General features: G+C 34.2%; 1 protein-coding gene across 3 annotated transcripts in view; it reads right to left on the reverse strand.

Moving 5' to 3' along the window:
- LOC148956924 (DNA (cytosine-5)-methyltransferase 3B-like) overlaps window positions 1–26395 on the reverse strand; it is a 72283-nt gene that overhangs the window by 12504 nt on the left and 33384 nt on the right. For 2 of the 3 annotated variants that reach the window (XM_089087773.1, XM_089087779.1), the window contains exon 2: window positions 10039–10198. The exons of the other annotated variant lie outside the window; for it this stretch is intronic. In XM_089087773.1, the coding sequence (XP_088943899.1) occupies window positions 10039–10198 (160 nt within the window). The remainder of the gene's footprint in view (window positions 1–10038; window positions 10199–26395) is intronic. 3 annotated transcript variants of the gene reach the window in all.

The following is a 26395-nucleotide window of genomic DNA, read 5'->3' on the forward strand; positions in this document are numbered from 1 at the left end:
TTTAAAATTGAACTAGAACTTTTCATCTTCCGTGAAAATAATCAAAAGTATGGTATTAATTTTTCTATCACCCACAGAAAAATTTAGAATTGAACTTTAAATTTCTTTATGTCCTTGTGAAATAAAGAACTGAAGTGGAAGATTTTGTTTTCTCTGGAGAAATTAGAATTGAAGTGTGTTCTTTGGTAAAGTTCAGAAGAGAACTTGAACATTTTCTATCGTTTCGTTGAGAAAATTTGGATCAGTATTTTAGATTTTTCATCTCTTCGAGATAGATCTGAACTAAAGTGGAAAATTTTTATATTATTTGGAAAAATAGAAATGATCAATGACTAATTTCTTTTTCATTGAGAAAATTCAGAAGAGAACTTGAACTTTCCTTGACTTCGTTAAGAAAATTTTAAATTGAACTAGAACTTTTTATCTTCCGTGAAAATATTCACAAGTATGGTATTACTTTTTCTATCTTCCACCGAAAAATTAGAATTGAACTTTAAATTTCTTTATGTCTTTGTGAAATAAAGAACTGAAGTGGAAGATTTTTGTTTTCGTCTGGAGAAATTAGAATTGAAGTGTGTTCTTTGGTAAAGTTCAGAAGAGATCTTGAACTTTTCTTCACTTCGTTGAGAAAATTTTAAAATTGAACTAGAAATCTTTATCTTCCATGAAAATACTCACAAGTATGCTATTACTTTTTCTATCTTCCACCGAAAAATTTAGAATTGAACTTTAAATTTCTCTATGTCTTTGTGAAATAGAGAACTGAAGTGGAAGATTTTTGTTTTCTCTGGAGAAATTAGAATTGAATTGTGTTCTTTGGTAAAATTCCGAAGAGAACTTGAAATTTCTTATCTTCTGTGAAAAATTTTGAACAGTATTTTAAATTTTTCATCTCTTCGAGACAGATCTGAACTAAAGTGGAAAATTTTTATATTATTTGGATAAATAGAAATGATCAATGACTAATTTCTTTTTCATTGAGAAAATTCAGAAGAGAACTTGAACTTTCCTTGACTTCGTTGAGAAAATTTTAAATTGAACTAGAACTTTTTATCTTCCGTGAAAATATTCACAAGTATGCTATTACTTTTTCTATCTTCTGCCGAAAAATTAGAATTGAACATTAAATTTCTTTATGTCTTTGTGAAATAAAGAACTGAAGTGGAAGATTTTTGTTTTCTCTGGAGAAATTAGAATTGAAGTGTGTTCTTTGGTAAAGTTCAGAAGAGAACTTGAACTTTTCTTCACTTCGTTGAGAAAATTTGGAACAGTATTTTAAATTTTTCATCCCTTTGAGAACAATCTGAACTAAAGTGGAAAATTTTTATATTATTTGGAAAAATAGAATTGAATAAAAACTAATTTATTTTTCATTGAGAAAATTCAGAAGAGAACTTGAACTTTTCTTCACTTCATTGAGAAAATTTAAAATTGAAAAAGAACTGCTTATCTTTCGAGAAACTATTCACAGCTATGATATAGCTTTTTCTATCTACTATGGAAAAATTTAGAATTTGTAAAATTGGTTTAAGAACCATATTAAGAAAAGAACTTGTTCTGGAATGCCTTTGAAAAGTATTGCTTGGTGTTGGAGCATTCAAAAAGCTGTAAAGTATAGTTGTGGGTGAAAAAGATAAGTACTTCAAGTTGGAAAATGGGTTTAGGAGGCACATTAAGAAAGTAACGGGTTCTGAAATGGTCTTTGAAAAGTATCTCTTTGTTTTGAGGTATAAAAAACGCTTTGAAGTATAGGTTTTGGTAAAATAGATAAGTACTTCTACTTGTAATATGGTATTTTGAGGGACATTTTTAATGTAGATTTTTCATTTTTTTACTTTTAATTGTATGTATATGTGTTTAGGGACAAAAAATGATGTCAATCAAATTTGTTGGTCTCGAAGTTCATTACTTCTAGTTGTAGAAGTGTCGCAGAATGGTCATAAAGACAGTAACTTGCTCTGAAATGGTCTTTGAAAGGAATTTCTTGGTGTTGAGGTATCCAAAAAGCTGTAAAGTATAGTTGTGAGTGAAAAAGATAAGTACTTCAAGTTGGAAAATGGGTTTAGGAGGGACATTAAGAAAGTAACTTGCTCTGAAATGGTCTTTGAAAGGTATTTCTTGGTGTTGAGGCATCCAAAAAGCTGTAAAGTATAGTTGTGGGTGAAAAAGATAAGTACTTCAAGTTGGAAAATGGGTTTAGGAGGAACATTAAGAAAGTGACTTGCTTTGAAATGTTCTTTGAAATGTATTTCTTTGTGTTGTGGTATCCAAAAAGCTGTAAATTATAGTTGTGGGTTAAATAGATAAGTAATTCAAGTTGCAAAATGGGTTTAGGAGGGACATTAAGAAAGTAACTTGCTCTGAAATGGTCTTTGAAAGGTATTTCTTGGTGTTGAGGTATTCAAAAAGCTGTAAAGTATAGTTGTGGATGAAAAAGATAAGTACTTCAAGTTGCAAAATGGGTTTAAGAGGGACATTAAGAAAGTAACTTGCTCTGAAATGCCTTTTGAAAGGTATTTCTTGGTGTTGAGGTATCCAAAAAGCTGTAAAGTATAGTTGTGGGTGAAAAACATAAGTACTTCAAGTTGCAAAAAGGGTTTAGGAGGAACATTAAGAAAGTAACTTGCTCTGAAATGGTCTTTGAAAAGTATTTCTTGGTGTTGAGGTATCCAAAAAGCTGTAAAGTATAGTTGTGAGTGAAAAAGATACGTACTTCAAGTTGGAAAATGGGTTTAGGAGGGACATTAAGAAAGTAACTTGCTCTGAAATGGTCTTTGAAAGGTATTTCTTGGTGTTTAGGTATCAAAAAAGCTGTAAAGTAGAGTTGTGGAGTAAAAAGATAAGGCCTTCCTGTTGCAAATGAGTTTAGGAGGGACAATAAGAAAGTAAAGTGCTCTGAAATGGTATTTTAAAGGTATTTCTAGATTCTGTGGTATCAAATATGCTATAAATTATAGTTTTGGGTGAAAAAGATAATTACTTCAACTTGTAAAATGAGTTTAGGAGGGACATTAAGAAAGTAACTTGCTCTGAAATGGTATTTGAAAAGTATTTCTTGGTGTTGTGTTATCGAAAAATCTGTAAAGTATAGTTTTGTGGGAAAAAGATAAGTACTTCAAGTTGGAAAATGGGTTTAGGAGGGACATTAAGAAAGTAACTTGCTCTGAAATGGTCTTTGAAAAGTATTTTTTGGTGTTGGGACACTCAAAAAGCTGTAAAGTATAGTTGTGGGTGAAAAAGATAAGTACTTCAAGTTGGAAAATGGGTTTAGTAGGAACATTAAGAAAGTAACTTGCTATGATATGGTCTTTGAAAGGTATTTCTTGATGTTGAGGTATCCGAAAAGCTGTAAAGTATAGTTGTGGGTGAAAAACATAAGTACTTCAAGTTGGAAAATTGGGTTAGGAGGTACATTAAGAATGTAACTTGATCTGAAATGGTCTTTGAAAAGTGATTCTTGTTGTTGAGGTATCCAAAAAGCTGTAAAGTATAGTTGTGGGTGAAAAAGATAAGTACTTCAAGTTGGAAAATGGGCTGAGCAGGTACATTAAGAAAATAACTAGCTCAGAAATGGAGATATAAAAATATGTCTTTTTTTAGAGGTATCATAAAATATTACATTATAACTATTGGGAGTGGTTGAAAAGAAAAAAAAGTTTGATATTGGTTGGAGGAGGTACATCATGTATGTCAGTTTCTCAGCAATTGTATTTGTTAAGTAATTGTTGTTGTTGATTTATAAAAAAAGATCATATGTATAGTTGTGGTTTAAAAAGGAAAGTACTTCAAGTTGGAAAATTGGTTTAGTAGGTAAAGTAAGAAAGTAACTTGCTTTAAAATGGTCTTTGAAAGGTATTTCTTGGTGTTGAGGTATCCAAAAAGCTGTAAAGTATAGTTGTAGGTGAAAAAAATAAGTACTTCAAGTTGGAAAATGGGTTTAGGAGGGACATTAAGAAAGTAACTTGCTTGTCTTAGTCGATTACGTCATTCTATGCCCATAAATGAATTCCCGTAATGACCTTCTGATATGGTTCTACCGATTATGTAATCAATTTCTCAGAAATCCATTTGTCATAGTTGATTACGTCATTCTATGCCCATAAATGGATTCCAGTCAGGACCTCCTGATAGGTTTCTACCGATTATGTAATCAATTTCTCAGAAATCCATTTGTCTTAGTCGATTACGTCTTTCTATGCCCATAAATGAATTCCCGTCATGACCTTCTGATAGGGTTCTACCGATTATGTAATCAATTTCTCAGAAATCAATTTGTCCTAGTTGATTACGTCATTCTATGCAAATAAATGGATTCCCGTCATAACCTTCGGATAGGGTTCTACCGATTATGTAATCAATTTCTCAGAAATCCATTTGTCCTAGTTGATTACGTCATTCTATGCCCATAAATGGATTCCCGTCACGAGCTCCTTATAAGGTTCTACCGATTATGTAATCAATTTCTCGGGAATTCTCTCCTTTCGATTACGCAATCAATATATCTCTTCCCCACCTTCCCCTTAGAAACATCAAATTAATTCCCCTTTCTTGAATCAATAATTCCCCTTAGAAACAACAATTAATTCCCCTTTCGTGAATCGATAATTCCCCTTAGAAACAACAAATTAACTCCCCTTTCTTGAATCAATAATTCCCCTTAGAAACAACAAATTAATTCCCCTTTCGTGACATATCAATCAATCTTGACATCACCTGTCAGACATTATTAAACTTCGCCTGGAAAGAATTTGATTAATGATTGACAGTACCTGTCAGACATTATTAAACTTTGCCCGGAGACAATTTGATTAATGACTGACTTTAGGTCATTGACCCCATTAACCACGTGTTACCTTGACATTCGCTGAGAGCGTGCACTTACAACAACAACAACATCGACCTTGGAAATTTAGGTCATTGACCCCATTAACCATGTGTTCTCCCTAATGACTCTATGCACATACTTGGTGTTAAAAAAAGTTGTAGGTGGCAGCAGGGGTGAGTGTTCGGAGTTATAGGGTCATTTCTACTGTCCACAATCCGAAAGCTCTATGGAAGTTTATAGAGTTACAAGCATAAAATCAAATAGCTCGTGGTAACGAACTGTATGTAAGGAGCAATGCGGCTCAATAGTAACCAAGACTCTAGGAAACAGAGTCTTGATAAGAATAGATAGTACGTCACATTCAGCATATCAGAGAAGCTACATCTAGAGGTTTCAAGCTCCTACACAGAAAAACGTTTAATTTTGCTTTTTTGGCCAGAAGAAAAATCACGGATGCGTGTTAATTTGTTTTCCAAAGGGATGATCATATCGAACCAGTGATCCTAGAAGATCGGAAGAGGGCTCATTTGATCATAAATTAAAATTTCTAGTATCTTTTTGAGGTGACTGAAACTATTGGAGGGCAGCTAGTCCCCTCTTACGCCCCTTTTTCCCCAAAAGTCACCCGATCAAAAATTTTTAGATAGCCCTTTTCTTCAGCACAGTCGAAAAATGTAGTAACTATGTCTTTGAGGATGACTTGACCCCCCACAGTCCCGATGGAGTATTGTAAGCAATGAACTTCGTCCATTGTTCACAAAAGAGCCAACATGATTTTTTTTTCCCTCAGAATATGACAGAGCAGCAGCAGCTAAAGACAACAAAAGGTAAAAACGGAGGTGAAGTATGCTTCTAATTTCGGAATAAGTTTATTGAATAATATGATTGGTTAAAAGTCGCAACTCCCGCTGTACTTCCAGAGAGACTTTTAGGGGGTTCTCGACTTCCCTAATTGGTATATCTACTAATATCCAAGTATTTTACCGGAGCCCTTTGTGGTTATACTTTTAGGTAATCCCATGAAAAATATGCTGATTCTTTAGGTCAGACGTGCTCTAAATACACCAATTATGGGAAGTCGCAACCCCGCTGTACTTCCAGAGAGACTTTTAGGGGGTTTCCGACTTCCCCTAATTGGTGTATCTATTAATATCCAAGTATTTTACCGGAGCCCTTTGTGGTTACACTTTTAGGCCACAGCATTTTTTTGTGACTTTTATCTGCTTTTTTCCGAATTTACTTAAGATATGCTATCTGAGCATTTCACATTTTCTTGCTTTAGATACAAATAGTTTGCCTACATTTCTTTTGTTTTTGACTCCCATTGTCTTGCTTCCGTTCACTTGTGATTTTCACAACAATTTATAGCCTTCATAGAACATAGTTTTGCGATTCCTTTTCATATTTCGAATTTTTCGTAGATAGATTTAAAGCTGGAGGTAAACTGAACCAAATATAAACAGAAGCGAAATACGGTATTTCAGGGCATTCGCTTGGAGACAATTCTTTGATTATATTCGGAAACGGTCTAATTTTTGCAATATGCGTCTTCCTAAAACAAGAGACCAGAGAACCAGATGAGACCAAGAAGTTTGGAAAAGAATAGACCCAGTCTTACGCTAGAGGAGGGAAGAGAAAAGAAGGCAAATGTCGAAGGAAGAGACTGGACCAAGTTTTAATCCAAGAAACGGGAGTCGTAGGGAGTGAAAAGAGGACAAGATGAGACCAAGAAGTTGGGAAAAGACTAGACCAAGTTTTACACCAGGGATTAGAAGAGGAAAGAAGGCAAATGTCAAACCACAAAATTGCAAAACTAAACATAGCCAAGAAAAGCTTCAAACAACAAGCCTTCGAAATAAACAAGGAAAGCACCGACAAATCAAACCACGAAACAGCAATACTAAACATAGCAACCATAAGTTTCAAACAACCCACCATTGAAATAGACAAGGAAGCCTAGTTGAGATGAGGCAAACCATGAAACAGCATAACTAAACATGCTAAATCATAACACCTTCGAAATAGACACGGAAAGCACCAACAACTCCAACCACGACACTGAAAATATAACTGAAAATACAAACCAAAAGTTTCAAACAACACACCTCTGAAATAGACAAAGAAACAGAGCACAGATAATTCAAACCATGAAACAGCATAGCTATTTGTAACAAATCACAAGTTTGAAACATCACACTTTTAAATAGACTAAACCTAGCACAGATAAGTCAGACCATGAAACAACATAGCTAAATGTTTTGGTTAACTAAATACAAACCAAAAGTTTCAAACAACACACCTGTGAAATAGACAAAGAAACAGAGCACAGATAATTCAAACTATGAAACAGCATAGCTATTTGTAACAAATCACAAGTTTGAAACATCACACTTTTAAATAGACTAAACCTAGCACAGATAAGTCAGACCATGAAACAACATAACTAAATATGCCAAACCATAAGTTTCAAACAAGGTAACTTTGAAATAGACAAAGAAAGCACAGACAAGTCAAACAATGAAACCGCAAAAAAAAATATATCAACCATATCTTTCAAACCAAGCACCTTCGGAATAAACAAAGAAACCTAGCATAGACAATTCAAACCACGAAACAGAAAAACTAAGCTCGATTTACCAACTAAGTGCCTTAGGATATGGTTCCAGCTCAGAGCGAATAGCCTTCCATTGCATGGTCGTTGGAAAGTATTTGATAGAAATAGGGGTTGAACGGATTTGAAGTACTCTTGCCCGTTTTGTAATCAGGGTGTTGAGGATGTAAACCATCTTCTCACACGGTGCCGGGGCTTCCAAGCCTAAGAGAGAGTATTTTTGGAATAGACACCCCTTCTTTCCCTAGTATTCTTGAGTCGAGGACGGAACCCGTGATAGAGGCTGTTTACAGCTACCTTGGGGAAGTTTTGAATTTAAGGAAAAGTCTGTAGTTAAAAATTAACGAGAAGAAACATTTAGTTGCTCGTATAAATTTGTTTTCTTGTTTTAATTGTTTAATTGAAGTTCATTGTTTTTTTTTTAGTTGATTGAATATTCATGTATATGCCCTTTGGCTTTTAAATACATTATCTATCTATCTGTCTATCTATACCGAACCATAGCCTTCAAACAAAACCCCTTTCAAAATAGACAAGTAAAGGGCCGACAACTCAACCCACGAAACAGCATAACTACAAATACTAATCTGTGTTTTTCAAACAATACCCCTGCGAAAAAGACAAAGGAATGCTAACAAACCTAGCACAGACAAGTCAAACCATGAAAGGACATAACTAAACATTCCAAATCATAACTTTCAAACAAGGCAACCTTGAAATAGAGAAGGAAAGGACAGAGAACTCAAACCATGAAACAGCATAACTAAACATCTCAAACCATAATTTTCAAACTAGCTTCTTCGGAAGAGACAAGGGAATACCAAGAAACCTAGCACAAACAACTCAAACCACAGCTTTCAAACAAAGCCCTTCAGAATAGACAAGGGAATGCTATGAAACCTAGCACAGACAACTTGAACTAGGGAAAAACATTTGCCCAAATTTCTCGCTCTCCCTCCACCCTGCAAAATACAAAAGCCCTAAAATTTGAAAATTTTGAGTTTTCCTTTTACCAGTAAATACTCAACATATTAATTTTCAATAAAAAAGATGTCCAACAAACCTACAGGGAATTATGGCTCCTTACTTGCCAATTTGAAAAAGAAATTAGGTGGGGACATTTTTTGTCAACCAAAAGAAGCTCCACCCAAAAAATTAAAAATGGAAGTGTTACAAGATTTATCAGGAACAGATGATACTAACAATCAATTTGAGACCCACACTCTACCTATCACTAGTGGGCGAAACGAAAACAAGAATATGAGAGTGAATTATTACAATTGTTGCATATTTGCTAAGCAGTTTTCTCAGAAAAGTAGTTTATTCAACCATGTGAGAATTCATACTGGGATAAAGCCTTCTACCGGCAAGATATATGTCAAATCATTTTCTCGAATTTCTAATTTATATACCCATTTGAGACTTCATACTGGGCAAAGCCTTTTATCTGTGTCATCTACACTAAACGATTTTCTCAGAAAATTTCAAGATGGAAGAATATGAAGCATCAAGCCGAATCCATTATAGTAAGCAAAAGGAGCATGTGTAGACCCCAGAAAACTAATTTTTCAACTTGATTCTGCAAGAGTAGCCTAAACATATATTATCTTTTTTGTACTATAATCTTGCAATATGTTTGTTTTCTTATTTTGACTTTACGTCTTTGATTAACTAGGTTAAGAGCTTATTTGAATTGTGAGAAAGTTTTTCCATGAAATATATGACTGAAAAGTTTAATAGAAACTTAAAAAAATCAGAAACTCACGAAAAGGATTTTCAAACAAGAAAAATACCTTTACCAAAAATTTCAAACAAGAAAAAACCTACAGTCTACATTTGTCTTCGGTCTTTTTAATTGTCTCAATTTTCCTTTGGCTGCTCAATTTTATGCATAGGGAGAATTTTCCAAGAGGAATTGCAAAATTTTCTGGGGGGAGGGGAATTTTCCGAGGTAAATTTTTCACAGGAGAATTTTACGGGGTAAATTTTCCACGGAAGATTTTCCCAAAGGAGAGTACATTGGAACCTACAGAAAATAGCTTTCAATACCTTTGAGACTGTGGAATATATTATCAGGCCCTGATTCAGACAAAACCAGAGTTAGACAAAACCAAAATTCTTGGTGAATATTAGTCCTTAGGCACACTGGAGTCCAACTTTAGCAAATCCCTTTCATCACAGGCAGCTTCAAAATGCACAAAGTAGACAGTTATTCAAGAATTTTCCCATTTAATGCAGGTTCCTAGTATTAGTCACAGACAAGAGGAAAAAGGGAAACATATTTTTCAGAGCTACACTCTTTCTTTAGTTTTCAATTTCACCGCAATATTCAGCTCCTGAATATTGTCTAGACGAGAAAATTTTTGCATAGACATCAACTCATAAAGACACTTGGGACTGTCATAAAGATAAGCTAGAGAAGATTCGGCTTAGCTCAAATATTCAAAACTAAGTGTTTTATTAGAGAATCCGACACTTTAATACAAAAATGCTCTTATTTTAGACTTAAAAAATCTTTTATAGAGCCTGGTCAGTATCTTTGGTTGTGGCAACAAGGCAAATAAAAGCAATATTAAAAAAAAAGTTGGAATGCTATTTGTACCTCCTGTCTCTTGCATATGCTCATCAGCTACAATGATTCCAGGCCATAGACAATGTCCAGAAGCATACACTGTCACAAAATCTCCACTAGAGAACAATTTCTTGCCTTCTACTTCAGTAGAGGTGTTATCTTCTTCCAATGGGCATTCAAATGATGAATTCTACAATATACAAGGCATGAAATCCATTCTCTGGATGGAAATACAGGGTCTCTCAGTCAACAGAAGTCACAATAAATGAGAACTTCAATATTCATAAACTCGCCCTCTTCATTTATCCATTAGTATTTTATTAATTACAAGTCATTTAAAATGTTCCTGCTTTGGAGCTCTTAGCCTCATTCTGAGATTTTTTTTTTGCACATCAAGAGGAGAAAAAAAGGATAAATGATTAAGTGTCTGTGACATGTAGCCAATATGAGAGATCCGTAAAAACTTAAAGATTTAGTTGTTAAGATCTGAAGATTAAGTATTAGAACTCTGAAATTGTGCAGAATATTTGAATTGATTGGAATATGAGGGCTTTTATTACTAAAATGCGAAAATTAGATGACTGGGAGCTAAAAATGTAAACAAAATAGTAATTCTTGAAATTTGAAGGGCTGGTTGTCAAAACCAGAATATTAAAAGCCTTACAACACCATAATTGTTAAGACTAGAATTTCTTAAAATATGAGGCATTTAGTTGTCAAAATGTAAACATAACAACCTTGGTACTCTCAAAATGAAAAAAAAATGAATTTCTTGGAATATGAAGGGGATTTAGTTGTAAAAATCTGAAAATTATAACTCTTAGAAATCTGGAAATTAAGAGTCTTTGGACCTTGAAATTGAAAAAAATTAAATATCATACAATTGGAAAGATTTGTGGTGAAAATGTGAAAATTTAAAGGGTCTGAACTAAAAAGTACAACTAGAAATTCTTAAAATGTAAAGGTTTAGTTGTCAAAATGTAAAGATTAAAAGATTTTGCACAAATAAAAAAACAAAACAAAAACTGTGAAACAAACCTAGAAAATCTAGAAAATTTAAAGATTTAGAGGTCAAAATCTGAAAAAGAAAAAATTTGTAACTCCTTTCCACAGTTTGTAAAATTTCTGAAATTGCAGAAAATCAGGAGAGGACTCATTCAAACGGAAATTAAAAGTTGTTTAAAAGGGACAAAAAATATTTTGTCATTGAAAAGTGGCAGTTTCTGCCATTTTGTGGCACAATTTTGCCCCATGGAGGAAAACTTGCAATCGATTATCGATTACTTTCTGTCAGGCTCAGGTAGGTACTCTTCTTTTTTACGTAGCTCTTATCGCAGATTCATTTTACCTAGACGATCATCAACAGCAGGTCAGAGGTCTCCTGTTTATCAATCAATTCTACTATGGAGCTCCATCCCTTCTGATGTCCCTCTATCTCTTTCTCCAAAGGCAGTTTCTCACCGGGTCTTTCCAGTAGCCTATAGTAATTTTTTTTCCCTCTTTTTTCTTTTTTTTTTGAATTCCATCCAAATTTATATGTATCTTTTTTTTCATTTAATATTCTGATTTTTTTTTTTTTTTATTCAATCCTCAACATCATCAGTTGTCAACATCATCTCAACATCATCAATCCTCAACATCATCAACAACATCATCAACAACAACATCAACCTCGACGATCATCAACAGCAGGTCAGAGGTCTCCTGTTTATCAATCTATTTTACTATGGAACTCCATCCCTCCTGGTGTCCCTCTATCTCTTTCTGCAAAGGCAGTTTCTCACCGGGTCTTTCCAGTAGCCTATAGTAATTTTTTTTCCCTTTTTTTCTTTTTTTTTTGAATTCCATCCAAATTTATATGTCTCTCTTTCTTCATTTAATATTCTGATTTTTTTTTTTTTTATTAAATCCTAATTTTTAATCTCTTTACTTCGTTTAAATATTTTTTTTTCAGTTATATGTTAAGTTTCCTTCTAAATTCCCTATTTTCATAAATGTCTCTTGATCCAGTTTTTTTTTATTTATTTATTTATTTTTTTTTATATGTATGTTTTTTTTATATGCTTTATAATAGTGTTTTATTTTGTTTTGCTGGCCCTTTAAAAGCTGAGCTTCTTGGGCTTGTAAAAACCTTACGTTTGTAATTGTTTATTTTTAGTATTAATAAATTGATAGATTATAGACTAAATTCCTAGATAGCCAATCGATTTCAAAGAATCAAAAATACAAATTGGGCTTCCTAGTTGCAGAGGAAATAATGCCAAATGGTTGCATATTTTTTCCTGAAAAGTCAAACAGTCCCTACATGTATTAATTAAAAGAAACTTTGTGAAAAAGAAGTTTTTCAAAGAAAAGTAAAGGCCATATTAAACTTCAGATCAGCAGAAACAAAAACCTATAATAATTTGAACTCAAAATGAACAGAAATTACAATTAAAGAATAATTGAAACCCAAGACACAGAAATTAAATAAACAGGTATAGCAAACAAACCTACAACAGGTATTAAATCTTTTACTATTAAAGAATAAATAAAACCCAAAACGAGTAGAAATTAAATAAATATTCATTGTAAACATAAATACAACAGGCAGTAGTATAAAGAATAAGTAAATCTTAAAATGAGTAAAACTTAAATTTAATATACAACTCAAGCTTAAAACAAACAGAAATCACTACAAACAAGAGTTTGGCTACTGCCTTCCCTAACTCTAAAATTACTAAGCCTTCTGCATCACTGGCACTTTACTGAAAACTATGTGTGTCTAGAACTGTCTTGCAAAGAAATAATAAACATAAACTGAATATTTTATATATAATGATATTAATTGCTGAATACTCATCAGTTCCATACTTTATTTCGTTGGAGTTTTCATTTTATTTTCAATGTTGTAATAAATACAAAATAAAATATTTGTAATATAATTTGTTTTCAGTGAAGCGTCAATGATGCAGAAGGCTTTATACTTTTACAGTTAGGTAAGGGGGTAGTAACCAAACTCTTGCTTGTAGTGATTTTTGTTTGTTTTAGGCTTCATTTGTACATTCAATTTAGGTCTTACTTGTTTTAAGACTTATTTATTCATTTATATTACTATCTGTTGTATGTTTGTTTGCTATGATTGTTTACATGATTTCTGTTTGTTTTGGGTTTTATTTTTCTTTAATATTACAAGATTTATTTGTTCTTTTTAAGCTTGATTTGTATAGGCTATTCAATTTATATTTTACTCGTTTTAATATGTATTTATTCATTTATATGGTAACTGTTGTAACATCTGTTTGTTTGCAATGCCTGTTTGCCTGTGTTCGTTTTGGGTTTCATTTAATAGTTATTTCTGATCGTTATGAGTTAGAATTATTATAGATTTTTATTTCTGCTGCTCTTAAATTTAATACAGCCTGTACTTGTCTTTGAAAAACTTCGTTTTTGGAAAGTTTTAATTAATTTCTCTTTGTTCTTGATTGCCAAAGTTTAAAGTTTTTCAAAATTCCCTGTTTCAAAGTCAATTTTTTTTTCAACATCAAAGTTTCATAAAAGCATCAAAACTAGTATCAAAGTAAAGTAACTAAAATAGTAACAATTTGCAACTAGCATAGCTTACAGCCCTTGCCCTGTAAATCGAAGTTGCCCTATAAATCAGTAAATCCAAGTATCAAAGTAAATAAAGTATCAAAATACAACAAGCAACTTGCATAACTCAGAGCCCTTGCCCTGGGGTTGGGGGGGGGTCAACTCCTGAGGCAAAGTTATTGGGCCTTTGAGCTATTTTGAACAAAATGGTTATCTCAAAATTTTGAATGGACACCTTTGGGGAAAAGGGAGTGGGGGGGGGGATTGTTGCCTTTCATCACATTGACTCTTAAAAAAGAGCTATGGGGGATTTTCTCCTCACAGTATCAAACTATCACAGTAACAATAAGCAACTTGAATAGCTCACAGTCCTTTCCTTGGGGGTTGAGGGGGGGGGGGGTAACCCCGGAGGCATAGTTATTTAGCCTTTGGACTATTTTGAACAAAATGGCTATATCAAAATTTTGAATGGATGCCTTTGGAGGGAAGGGGGTGGGGCTGGTTGCCCTTTGACACTTTTGACTCTTAAAATAAAAACTAGAAGTTTCTATTTCCAATCAAATGAGCCCCCTCCAAAGTTAATACAATCATCTCTTCAATAAAAACCTTATCATGGCTGCAATGGCAGCTGCAACCTAATAAAGAGCGAACCACAGCCCATAGTAATCAAAAGTTGAAAAATACGTGTTCAAAAGAACTGTCCAGTGAGAAGAGAATGTATTCTGAAACTAAATAGGAAACAATAACCGCTGTCATATGTGATTCAGGAATTAAATCTCTATTACGAAAAGAAATATACGATTATTTCGAAAAAGAGCCTGAAACCGCTTAACTATGGCGTCAAATCGAAATAGTACATTAGCATGATCGAAAACCTTCTGGAGGATAACTACAGTCCCCTATATTTGAACACGAAGGAAAATCACTTTTTTGCATGGGTAGCACTGTGTCCCTCTTTTTTCCAGAGCTAGCGGGTTAACAAAAAATCATAGTGAGATGCTTAATTGCTCATTAGAAAGCTGTTTCTCACTTCTACGCGCTTTTTATAAATTCCACTATCTGCAAGTGCCATATGGCACAAAAATGACACATTTTGTGTCATTTCTCAAGGAGGGGGGGGGGCTAGCAAGCTACAAAAACATCGTAGACAGATGTTCTATAGTTCACATTAAAGCTATTTCTCATATATAAGTTTTATTTATGAGGTCCACTACATCCAACTGCCAAATGGTAATATTGATGACATGTCTTAAGTTAAAAAACTAAGGGCTAGTGGGCTACCAGAACCTTTCGAAGAGATGTTTAATTGTTGATTTAAAATCTGTTGCTCATATCTACGTCATTTTAATCAGTTTTGTCATCCGTAAGTGCCAAATAGCACAAAAAATGGCACCTTTCATGCCACTTCTTAACTGGAAAATCTTCGAAGCATAAAACGGTACCATTGTAATAATTATGGTCCCAAACCCTTAACTGGATATTTACAAGGGATTCCCCCCATATTCTTCCCCTCCCAGCCCCCTTAGTAAGTCTCATTAGTCCGTTGGAAGAATTCACTATGGTCTCTTTGAAATCTAGGAATGGTAACTATTATTTTGGTTCGTCTTAGAAGTAAAAGTTTATTGCGAAAAGAAATTTATGGTGATTCAAAAAAGAACAAACAAATATTTTCTTTTGTACTTATCTCTGAAAATAAACATTAAAATTATAGTAACATTTTGAACTGATGAGCTGTCAGCAATTAATATCATTATAAATCAAATATTCAGTTTAATTTATTAGCTCTTTTTAAAGTTATTAAAGATGAATATAGTTTCACTACAAACAAGTGATTGGATACTGCCTCCTTTCCTAATTGTAAATAAAAACCAAAAGCCTACTGTGTCATTGGCGCTTAACTGAAAACGGATTATATTACAAATACTTTCTTTTCCAGTTCTCACACCATTGAACATAAAAACAAAATTACAGTTAAATAAATTCTATAACTTATTTATCTTTCAAAAATTTTTATTATTTTGAATCAAATGTTAATTGTGATGTTGTTTATGCTTCCGACGACTGTTTAAAACAACGATGGTTTTCAGTAAACCACCAATGATGCAGTAGGCTTCAGAATTTTACAGTGAGAGAATGAGGTAATACCCAAACTCTTGTTTGTGGTGATTTTTGTTTGTTTCAAGCTTTATTTGCATATTCAATTTAAGTTTCACTCGTTTCAAGATTTATTTATTCATTTACGTTAATATCTATTGTATGTTAGTAGTAAGGGTGTGCACAGTTTCAATTGCACAAGGAATTGCACAAGAATATACACTACAGTTTCAATTGCACAAGAATATACACTACAGTTTCAATTGCACAAGGAATTGCACAAGAATATACACTACAGTTTCAATTGCACAAGATTATACAGTACAGTTTCAAAAATACATGAAAAAATACATTGAATTGCGCAAGAAAAACCTATGGTCAAAAGTGTATACAATATGAACGGTACATTGGAATTACACAAGAACCCTACAAGAATTTGCTCAAAAGTGTAATAGATTTCAAGCGTATATTCAACCCTACAAAAATACAAGAAAAAATAAATTGAATTATGTGAGAATCTCACGTGTGAATACTTTAAAAGTTGGCACACTATAATGGGTGCTATGAAACTAAGGTTGAGGTTTTTTAAACTTGGCAACTTATAATGTAGTCAAATATGTTTTGAGAGTTTGATCGTAATAATATAATTTAAAAAAAAACTGATGTGATAAAAAGTAGTCAGAGATGTTTTGGGAGCACACACGAAATTATGTAACTCAACATCCGTTTTTTTATTTGTCCTTGAGAAACCGTATAAAACATTCAGTCACTACATTCAAATTTTCGTTATGTTTCAAGACATCGTTTTAAGTAAACTACAAATAATTAAATGTTAAAACATTTAATTCGTAAATTTTCAATGTTATTACAGTTTAATTAATTTTTTCCAAAAAAAAAAATCGTTCTAATGTTAATTTCAAATGTACGGGGTCTTTAGCTCCCCTCTCCTCCAACAATACAAAACTTAAAAAATATAATGCTTAGGTTAGATATAAAAAGCAACGCAAGCAATTTTATTATGTAAAACAAAAAAAACTCCCTTTTCCATTGCTCTGTTAGGAGCATAATTCTGTAGTTTTAGTTCTTTTTCGTTCAAAATGTGGTTTTTCACATTATCAAAAAAAGTAGAGTTTCTGGTCTAAAAGTATCTGGGTCTAATCCTCTTAACAAGAACGACAATTTCCAAACAGGTTTTTATATGCGTTATCTGGAATTATCAATACCATAGAAGGATAGCGGCAAGGGCCTCCTTGACAAATATTCTTTTTAGGGTCAAATTAAAGGTGAGTAAAGCCGCTGGACCTCAGATCTAAACTTAAGGAGGGGATATAGGTGGGACCTACAATTTATTCATAGGTAATTTTGGGGTATGTTATTTTAGGAGAAAATTCTTAGTACTTTCCAAAGCTTAGTAGGTAATATCTTGGCTCATTGTCATGAATTGAAACCTTTTTCTCTTATCTTCATCCTTCAAAGTCAAATTATGAAAGATGTATTTATTAAGCTATTAATTTTTTAAAGCATATTCCAGTCTGGGTAGCATACTAGGACCCAAAGGCTATTCATTATGACGGGTTTATATTCGAGAAGGAATATTTGAGCAGAAAAATATTGATTTGTAAAAAGGGGATGTTTTTGAAATCCCCCTTCCCTCCAAACTCAAAATGTTCCAAAATTTTTACTTTAAAATATTTTCTTTTTAAATATTTCTAAAGTGCTAATAGTTATAGCACTACAAACATCAGAATTGACTTTATAGGACAAATTATATTATGGGGGAGATGTTTTTGAAATCCCCCTTCCCTCCAAACTCAAAATTTTCCAAAAATTTTACTTTAAAAAGTTTTTCTTTTTAAATATTTCTAAAGTGCTAAGCCATAGAGTGCTACAAACACCAGAATAAAACATTTTTTTCTTCTGTAAAAGGGAATTGTTTTTTTTCATGCTAAATTTTACCTTCTTTTTTAAGGAAGAGGATTCATGCAATTACCCTCCCTCCGAAAAGAGACCAAGATGGGATGATATCACATCAATGCAAGCTACAAGATCATCAGTCATCAGATATGCCAGTTCCAATACAGATTCGATGGACCAGCCAAGAGTAGTCAAGCCAAGTGCCAGCACTGAGCGAAGCCTTATTCAGCCTGGGAGAAACTTCGAGAGAGAGTGAATGTTTTCATATAATGCTTCAATCTCATCCGATCAAGATGGGGGGGGACACTCCTCTTCATGCTTTACCAGGGACTTCAGGTGTACAAGCGCAGTCAGAATTTGTAAGTATATATAATTTTTTTTTCTTTCTTTTCCGTATTTTTCAAAAATAAGACAAATTTTCTCAAGCGCATAACTTTTGATGAGTAAAACTTAAATTTGTTTCTAAACTGTTCTATAATAATCCTATTTAATTTTATTTCATTAACCAAATTAGCAGTATATAAAAGAATGGCTATAACACAGAAGTAGCAAATAGCTTATTATAGATTTATAAAACTTTACCTGTAATTTCTCTTTTAAGCAAAATGTTTTCTAATGCAAAAAATCCATTATTTCTTTAAACAAACTAACTATATAAAAACAATTCACTATTTCACAGTTGACGATTGAACAATCGTTCTTAAACTGGGTTATCTTTTGCACTAAGCTTTGTGCGTATCCGGTTCTTATCAAATGTCCCATCAGGATGCTTGAATGGTAATCCGACGGGTATTAATTTGAATTTTAATAGCTCGTTACAAAGTGGGGTTTCAAATAACAGGATGTTTATCTTAGATAAGATATTAACACAGGAAAAAGGTTTTTAATAATTTCCAAATATGTCATCGCAGTGATGTCAAAAAAACATTATTTGGACGAAACCGTTTTTTGGACATTTCAAGCAATTATTTCGACGAAACAGTTAGTGACATTTTAAAAGATGTTTTCGAAAAGAATTTGAGGCTGAAACTCTAGGGTCGTTATAATACACAAGTTCTATTTGAACAGTGTTGTGAAGTCCAATACCCCAACTCGAAAGGGCTTCGATCCTCCTACCCTGAAGGAAGCTCCCAGTTCCCAAAGGTCCTCCCTTGTAAGAGAGGCTCTAAAAAGGACCATCCAGCATTTTAATTGCACTTTAATTGTTGATATGGAAGGAGAAAAAAAAAGTTCTTCTCTTGCAATGATTTATTTAGTCCAGGTTAACTACGTCCAGCACTTCAAACAAATCCGTTGCCAAAGGACATAGGAAAATTCGGATTGTCGAGAAAGTTACACCAACACCAACACCAGCAACCAATGTATGGGATTCATGCCCGTTAACCGAAGCTGAAGAGCAAGGGTTCATAGAACATACTGCATCGGTTGAACGATGGTCGGATTTTATTGAGAATTATAATCAAGGGGGTCAAGCAAAAGAATTGGACCCCTCTTTTGCATTTTTATTCTGAAAATTATTTGGAATAAAACCATTAGTTTTATATATCTTCATTTTCCTGACTAAATATATAAGACTTCATTTTCCTGACTAAAATAATATATATTTTTAACATGTTCATTTTTCATTATGAAAAACATATTCCAATGTAACTTTTTTTTCTTCTTTTAATTGTTCAGGTGGTGGGACAATGACTACGAAAAATTGAAGTAGTTTATTAACTTAATAAAAATAATGGTTATTTCACATAAAAAATAAAACCTTTTTTCTACAGATTAATGATATAGCACCACCGCCATTGAGTGATGAAACAAATGAATTTACAGGACCAATTCTTTCACCACCAACGGAGTTCAGTGATGAACCTACATTAGTTCTAGAGAATATGGAATGGCATAGGGGTTTCCTTAATGATGTTTTTGGGGATATGGCTAGCCTAGACGACTTAACCTGTGATAATGATTTGCTTGAAGATCCGGAATATGCATATGGTTTTATGTATGATTATTTAGGAGATGTTACTAGTGCATTTGAGCTGGGTCCTAATAACAAGATTCCAACTCAAAAAAAAACAGGCTGACACGACAAAGCTTCCCAAAAAACCTTGGAATATTTGCTAGGGGATCTCATGCTATATCCAATCAATATTATTAAGCAGACTGGGAGTGGTGGTGTTAGTGACAAATCCGTGTCACCCCCCACCATTTCGATTGATGATGTAGCTAGTACTAATAGTTATGCAGCAACAACAACAACAACAACACCAGTACCCCCTCTTCCAGATTTTTTTCTGTCCAACTCTGCGTTGCACCACACAAATGTCTACAGCGCCAAATTCGGTGACCTATTCAACTCTATAGTGTTGGGAGGTATAATAACATAACCCTCGGTCACTACACATTCTTATAAAGATAAGATTCGAGCCATTCTTGAACAAAAAATTGGGTTTTTGGGACGGGGGGTCAGTTTAAAAGCACCAATAACATTCAAAATATTTTTTTAAATGAAAATACGGGTGAGATGCATTCGAAATACTTGCAAACAGAAATGTTGGCGATTCGCCCACATTTATCTAATTATGGGGAGGTTTTTCTAAATTGGGTTAACAGTATTCAAAGTAAGTGGGAGAATTATAACGAGGGTGGTAGTGGATCTGTGGTTTTATTTATTGAAAGTTTAAATGTTAATACATTTAGGTTTAAAAAGGATTTTATTGTAAGAGGTGGTGGGGAGAGGGCTATAGTTTTAAAATATCATTCAGATTTAGAGGGGTGTAGGGGGATACAACGAATCTGTTTCGATACGAGGCTGCAGTGTTTCAAGTATGCATTTTTAATTGCAGCATACATACCACTTCGAGTACATGCCTATTAGAAAAAGTTGGATGAAATGGCAGTTAATTGTAGGGAGGGTTCAAAGGTCCCAAAAGTAGATTTTAATTGTTTAAATGGTCGATTTCCCGTGACACTAAATGGAATAAATATTTTTGATCGGGTTAAAGCACATTTAAAGATTAATGTAACAGTGTTACATCTTGACACGAAATTTGAAGAGGTTCAGCGTTCCGATAAGAAGGGTATATTATTTCCATTGCGAGCGCCTTCAATTGCATCAGTAGAACATTGGGTTTGACTTCTATACACCCCACCCCCAGATTCCGATTCAATTGGTAATTTCAATCCAATTACGGATATTAGTAGGGTTCTAAGTGAGGGTAAACATCGGCGTGGTGTGTGTTATTACTGACCAACATGTCTCTCAAGATTTCGCTCTGATTTAAAGTTAAAGCATCACATGAAACACTGTAAACGTCATAGATACCAGGCTGTGGAGACGGTAAGCGGAGATAGAGCGATCTTACGTTTTAAAAATTTTCAAAACACGCTCCTGCAGAGCAATAAGATCGCTTTGGACTGCGAAGCTAAACTGACAGACGTGTGTGATTCGTCAAATTCAAATTGTGTGATAATATCCGAAATTTTATGGGTCTCATAAGACTACGCGCAACGGGATTACAAAAATACCTTCCATGTGCTAGATGTACGGGAGATGTTGGGTGACAACGAAGACTTCAGGCGGTTGCCAATGGCCAGTCTAATCAAAACAGTAAATAGTGCAATTTCACACCTTCGTTACACAAACTATCTTATATTCCTATCGACATATGACATAGTGGCCATTAAAAATCGTAAAATGTGTTGGGTTTGCAAGGGGGAATTTGATGATGGTGTTGGGAATGGGGAGAGGAGGAAGATGATCGACCATGACCATTTGTGGCAGCAAATTACATCGGGAGGGAGTAACTTTAGAGGGGTAGCACACCAGTCATGCAATTTAAACGTTAGACAACAATATTTCATACCTCTTTTTATACACAATTCCAATTACGACTTAAAGTTTGTTCTACTGGCGTTGGCCCGCATTGCCAAGGGTTGTGTTGTAGACGACGCATGGATAGATGGTCCTTTTTCATATAATATCATACCTAAATCATCGGAGAAGCTGCTGCTGCTAGAATTCCTGTGGAAAACAGTTGACAAGGGTAACAAGTGCCTGAATAAAATCCGTTTTTTAGACTCTTTCAGTTTTTTCCCCAAATCTTTGAGTCAATTGATTCAGGTACAGAAAAGTGACAATTTCGATAGCTCCCCCCTCCTCACACAGCACTTCCCTGATGATGAAATGTATGATTTATTAATTTGTAAGGGTAAATATCCAAATGACTATTAAAACTCTGGCTCGAGGCTAGATGAGGTGTCACTACCACTCATTGAAGCTTTCTACAATTCTCTTACTGAGATTGAGTGCACCACTACCGAATATGAATTTGTTAAGAGGGTTTAAGCAAAGGGCGGGTGTAAAAATGCGTGGGATTATTGTAAACTATACTTAGCCAGTGACGTACTCACTCTTCTGGACAATGGGTACAAAAATACGTACAAAATCTATGGGGAATTTGGGTTGGATTTAGTTTATTATTTTTCCATTCCTCATTTGGTGTTGTACTTGATAATTAAATTATGAAATTAATAATTAGTTGTTATGACGTTTGGGTTTATGATTGTTTTTGTTGAGATTAAATTGAGGGGGGGGTATGTTTTTCACGGGGATCGTATCATGAAAACTGATCCAAGTGGACTGCACACCGACGAAAAGTCAGAAGCAGTTTTTTTGGATATGAATTCTCTTTACCCATCGGCAATGTCTCACTACTGTTTGCCGTGTGGCAATTATAAATGGCTTAACAATCCGTGTGCTTCGAATTTCCCCAACATTGCTAGTGTTGAGGAGAATGGGGCACAGGGATGATTTTTTGAAATTGACGGTGAAATACCCATGGAAATCCATGACTCGGTAAAAGACTTTGTTTTTCCGTGCATAAATAGACCGGTGGGTAGGGACTATCTGAGCCCCTACAATTTATCTTTAGTAGAGGACGGGAGTATGCACTGGGTACCTTCAAAACAAAAACTAATTGCCGACCTCAACCCGAAACAGAATATCGTTGTTCATCACATGCTATTGAAATGAATGGTGTCCAATAGTTTCAAGGTCACAGAGATTCATAGAGCCCTCCAATTTGATCAAAAGTCTTACATGAAAACGTTTATTGACACCTTTGTCAGTAAGCGTTCAAAAGCGAAAACGAAAGTTGAAAAAGAAGTCTATAAACTCATTTTGAACTCAGCTTTCGGTAAAATGTGCGAGAGCTTACGACACAGAACTCGATGTGACATTGTAACCAACCCCAAAGATTGTGCTCGAATCATTGCAGATCCAAACTTCACATCGTTCACAATCATAGACTCTGACATGGTTCTCCTACACCGTAAGAAAAGAAGTAATACATTTAGCAAAAATATTTCAGGCGGACGTGAAATAACTGACATATCCAAGAAACTCATTTTGTCTTTTTATTATAATGAATGCAAGGCAAAGTGGCCGATTGTGGGACAAGTTCAAGTGCATTGCGGGGACACTGATTCACTCCTTTTAAAAGTAAAAACTTAAAATATATTTAATGATATGGAAAATGGTGATTAAATTAGCTAACGAGTGGACAATACTAACTGGGACGAATCCCTCTACCCAGAGCTACTGAAAGACCGGGCCTCATATCAATTGTTAATGCTAAAATCTTAAACGGATAGCGATCTGATACCCAGTGGTCTTTTTCCTGGTCCGAAGGTATACTGTGTGGAAACGCACAGCAAGGATATCAAACAACTTTGCAAGGGGGTACCTACACACTTTGTAAAAAATAATTTCGAAATGTGTGTTTATATAAAATTTGTGGAACTTATTTTTTTGCAATGGGCTAATGTAATGTATATTCGATATTCAAAATTTAAAAAATAAACTTTTATTGTAGAGAAAAAAGACAGATCGGCAATATCTGATAAAGTCTATGTACTGGAGGTTGGTGTGAAGGTACTACCACACGGTAATTATTTAATTTCAGACCGAGTTGAATGTATAGAGTACACAAAACAACTCGGTCTAGAAAAATTAACTTAAATTCATTTAAATTCATTTAAAAAAGTATAAATTGGGTGGGAGGGTTTTTTTTGGGGTAATTGGTTTTTTTTTTATTCTTTTTAATTCTATATCACAAACAATTTTCAATGTGTGTGTGTGTGTGTGTGTGTGTGTGTGTGCAAGGCAGATCAATTTCCACTATTTAATGCCAGCCCCGGCCCGGGCCAACCGCAGTGGGCCCCCCGCTTCCCGGCCCCGCGGCGCTTCCCGGCCCGCCGCAGCGGGCCCCCGGCCACCGCATCGGCCACCCCCCGCTGGGAGGGGGGAACGCAAAATTTAAAATGCTGTAAATAAAAGTGTGATATTATTATTCTAATAAATGTTGTATTTTTTCTATAAATAAATAAACAAAAAAAAAGTGTATTTATTTAAGTGTTTTTTTTTCTCTGTGCCTATGTAAATGTTGTATTGTTTATTATAAATAAAAAAAAGTGTATTTATTTAAGTGTTTTTTCTATGTGCCTATGTAAATGTTGTATTTTTTATTATAAATAAGTTAAAAAGTTTATTTTTTCATGTTTAATGTGCTTTCATGTTCAATGTAATTTTTTTTTAAGTATTGTTACTCTTTTATGTATATAATAAAAGAAAATATTATTCTTCATTTGTTATCTTCTTATCATTCTTGAAGGTAGTAGTAGTAATAGGGATTCCTTTTAGCCCTCAGACAGCTCTTGCCTAAGGCTAGTTGGCCTTGTAAACTGTTAAAGGAACCAGTTAGCCAATTAAAAAACTATTCAGATCAGCTCTGTATGGGCCACTAATGACGCGCGAAACAACAGTCTCGACTAAAATAATTAAAAATTACGATAAAATATTTGTGGAAAAGCCGAAAAAAATCTACTATTGTCACAGTATGTGGCAGCAGTCATACGATAAAATAAAAGCAATTGCTGCCACCACGGGTTTGGTGCAGATACAATTCATACAGGGACTTGATGTTTTCAGCATTGTTGAACCAAACTCTTGGCTGATCATTGACGATCTGGCTGAATCTATTGAACAATGGTCCAAGGAAATGCTACAACTGTTCACCGATCGCTCCCATCATGAACAGATTTCCATTACTCTGGTTCTACACAATCTCTTTCATCAGAGCCAATTTATGCGAACACTTGCTTTTCACTGTACTTGCTATGTCATCTACAGAGTTGTTTTTGATTCCTGATCACTAATAACTCTCAATAAACAAATCTACCCAGGTACACCTAAATTGTTGATTTCAGCATACCATCAGGCAACTAATAAGCCCTACGGCTATATCCTATTGGATCTTAATCGAAATAAACCCGAGGATCTGCGTGTAGTCACAGATATTTTTGACCATGAAATTACAGTATATCTCCCCGTGAACACTAAAGAGACCTATTAGTTGCTATCATGACACTGAAGAAACTACATGAAAATAGACATCTGTTTTCAGTTCTAAGGACTTCAAAACCGCCGCTTAGGAAAGCCATACTCAAACATGGTATTGACAATGACTTCATTAATCTAATATCTGAACTTTGTTTAAATTTGACCGAGGGTAATGTTCAACTGCCAGAAGTAGTTAAGCAACAGGCAAAGCAACATCGTTCCATTGTACGTACATTGGCCTCTAAAAAGAAAGGAAAGAATTTTAAAAAGAAACGACTTCTTCAGGCGGGCGGTAGCTTTTTCACACTTTTACTGCCAATAATTGTAGGACTTGTAAACAGTTTTCTCTAGAGAGAATGGCAAAACCCTATAAATTGACTCCAATAGAACTCGCTCTCTCACCCATGGAACACTTTGAGAAGAACCTGAGTAAATTCATTTACAATGAGAATATTGAGGATGATAAAAAACTGCTTTTACTTCAAGATGCACTTCGCCGAGTGGACAAACATAAATCCTATCGTGTAAAGGCTACTGCTGCTGCTATTGATCATAAACAAGAATCATCTCCTCAGGATTCTGCTGCTGCTGGAACACAATTAAAGAAGGAGGAATTGGATTCAATTGAAATGAAAATTGGAAATCTAATGCCCCACTCATATCGTGAACAAATAACACGACCCCCAACCTATCACGCGGAGAGTAGTCAAGATGATATTCAAGTTGAGGACAATGGGAAAGGGATTATAATTCAGGGCAAGAGCTATAATCTGCATGATTAAATATTTCACATGGTTACAAATCGTACAGGACTATTATCATTTGACGCTCATCTATACAACTTTCTAAATACATTAAACTTCCCCAAAAGTCTTATTAGCAATAGACAAATTCTAAAAAAATTAAATGAACATGCATCAACATCAACAATAACAACAACACCATTAAAATATGAAGAAGAAGAAGAAGATTTTAAAGCAATTTTGGAATATACTAGAACACCACAGATAGCTAGACAAAAGCGAAGACGTATCAAGTCAACGTCATCACTACCACCACCAACCACCAACTGCCAGTATACAAAGGGGTAGCGGATGTTACACAACGTGTTTACGTTCAAATTGGTTGAAGTTCTGAAAGGTGTTTATGAAAATATTGGTGAGGTGGGGAGTTTAAGTTCACCCACCATTCTTTCCTAAGTCACTGGTGTTCACACTAAAAGTGTACAAGACTATGTACAAAACAAATCAAGTTACACTCTACATAGAAATCATAGACTTCGTGCTAATCAGTATCGAAAAACTAAAGCCTTTTACCCACTGCATATAATGCAAGCATATCTCCTGACTAAATGAGGTTCAACAACGTCACAATACACCATACAAGTACATTCTACTTGCAATCAGTGTT

The sequence above is a fragment of the Artemia sp. Qi Xiang Cuo genome, chromosome 1, assembly GCF_049724085.1.
Source record: "Artemia sp. Qi Xiang Cuo chromosome 1, ASM4972408v1, whole genome shotgun sequence".
Lineage (NCBI taxonomy): Eukaryota > Metazoa > Arthropoda > Branchiopoda > Anostraca > Artemiidae > Artemia > Artemia sp. Qi Xiang Cuo.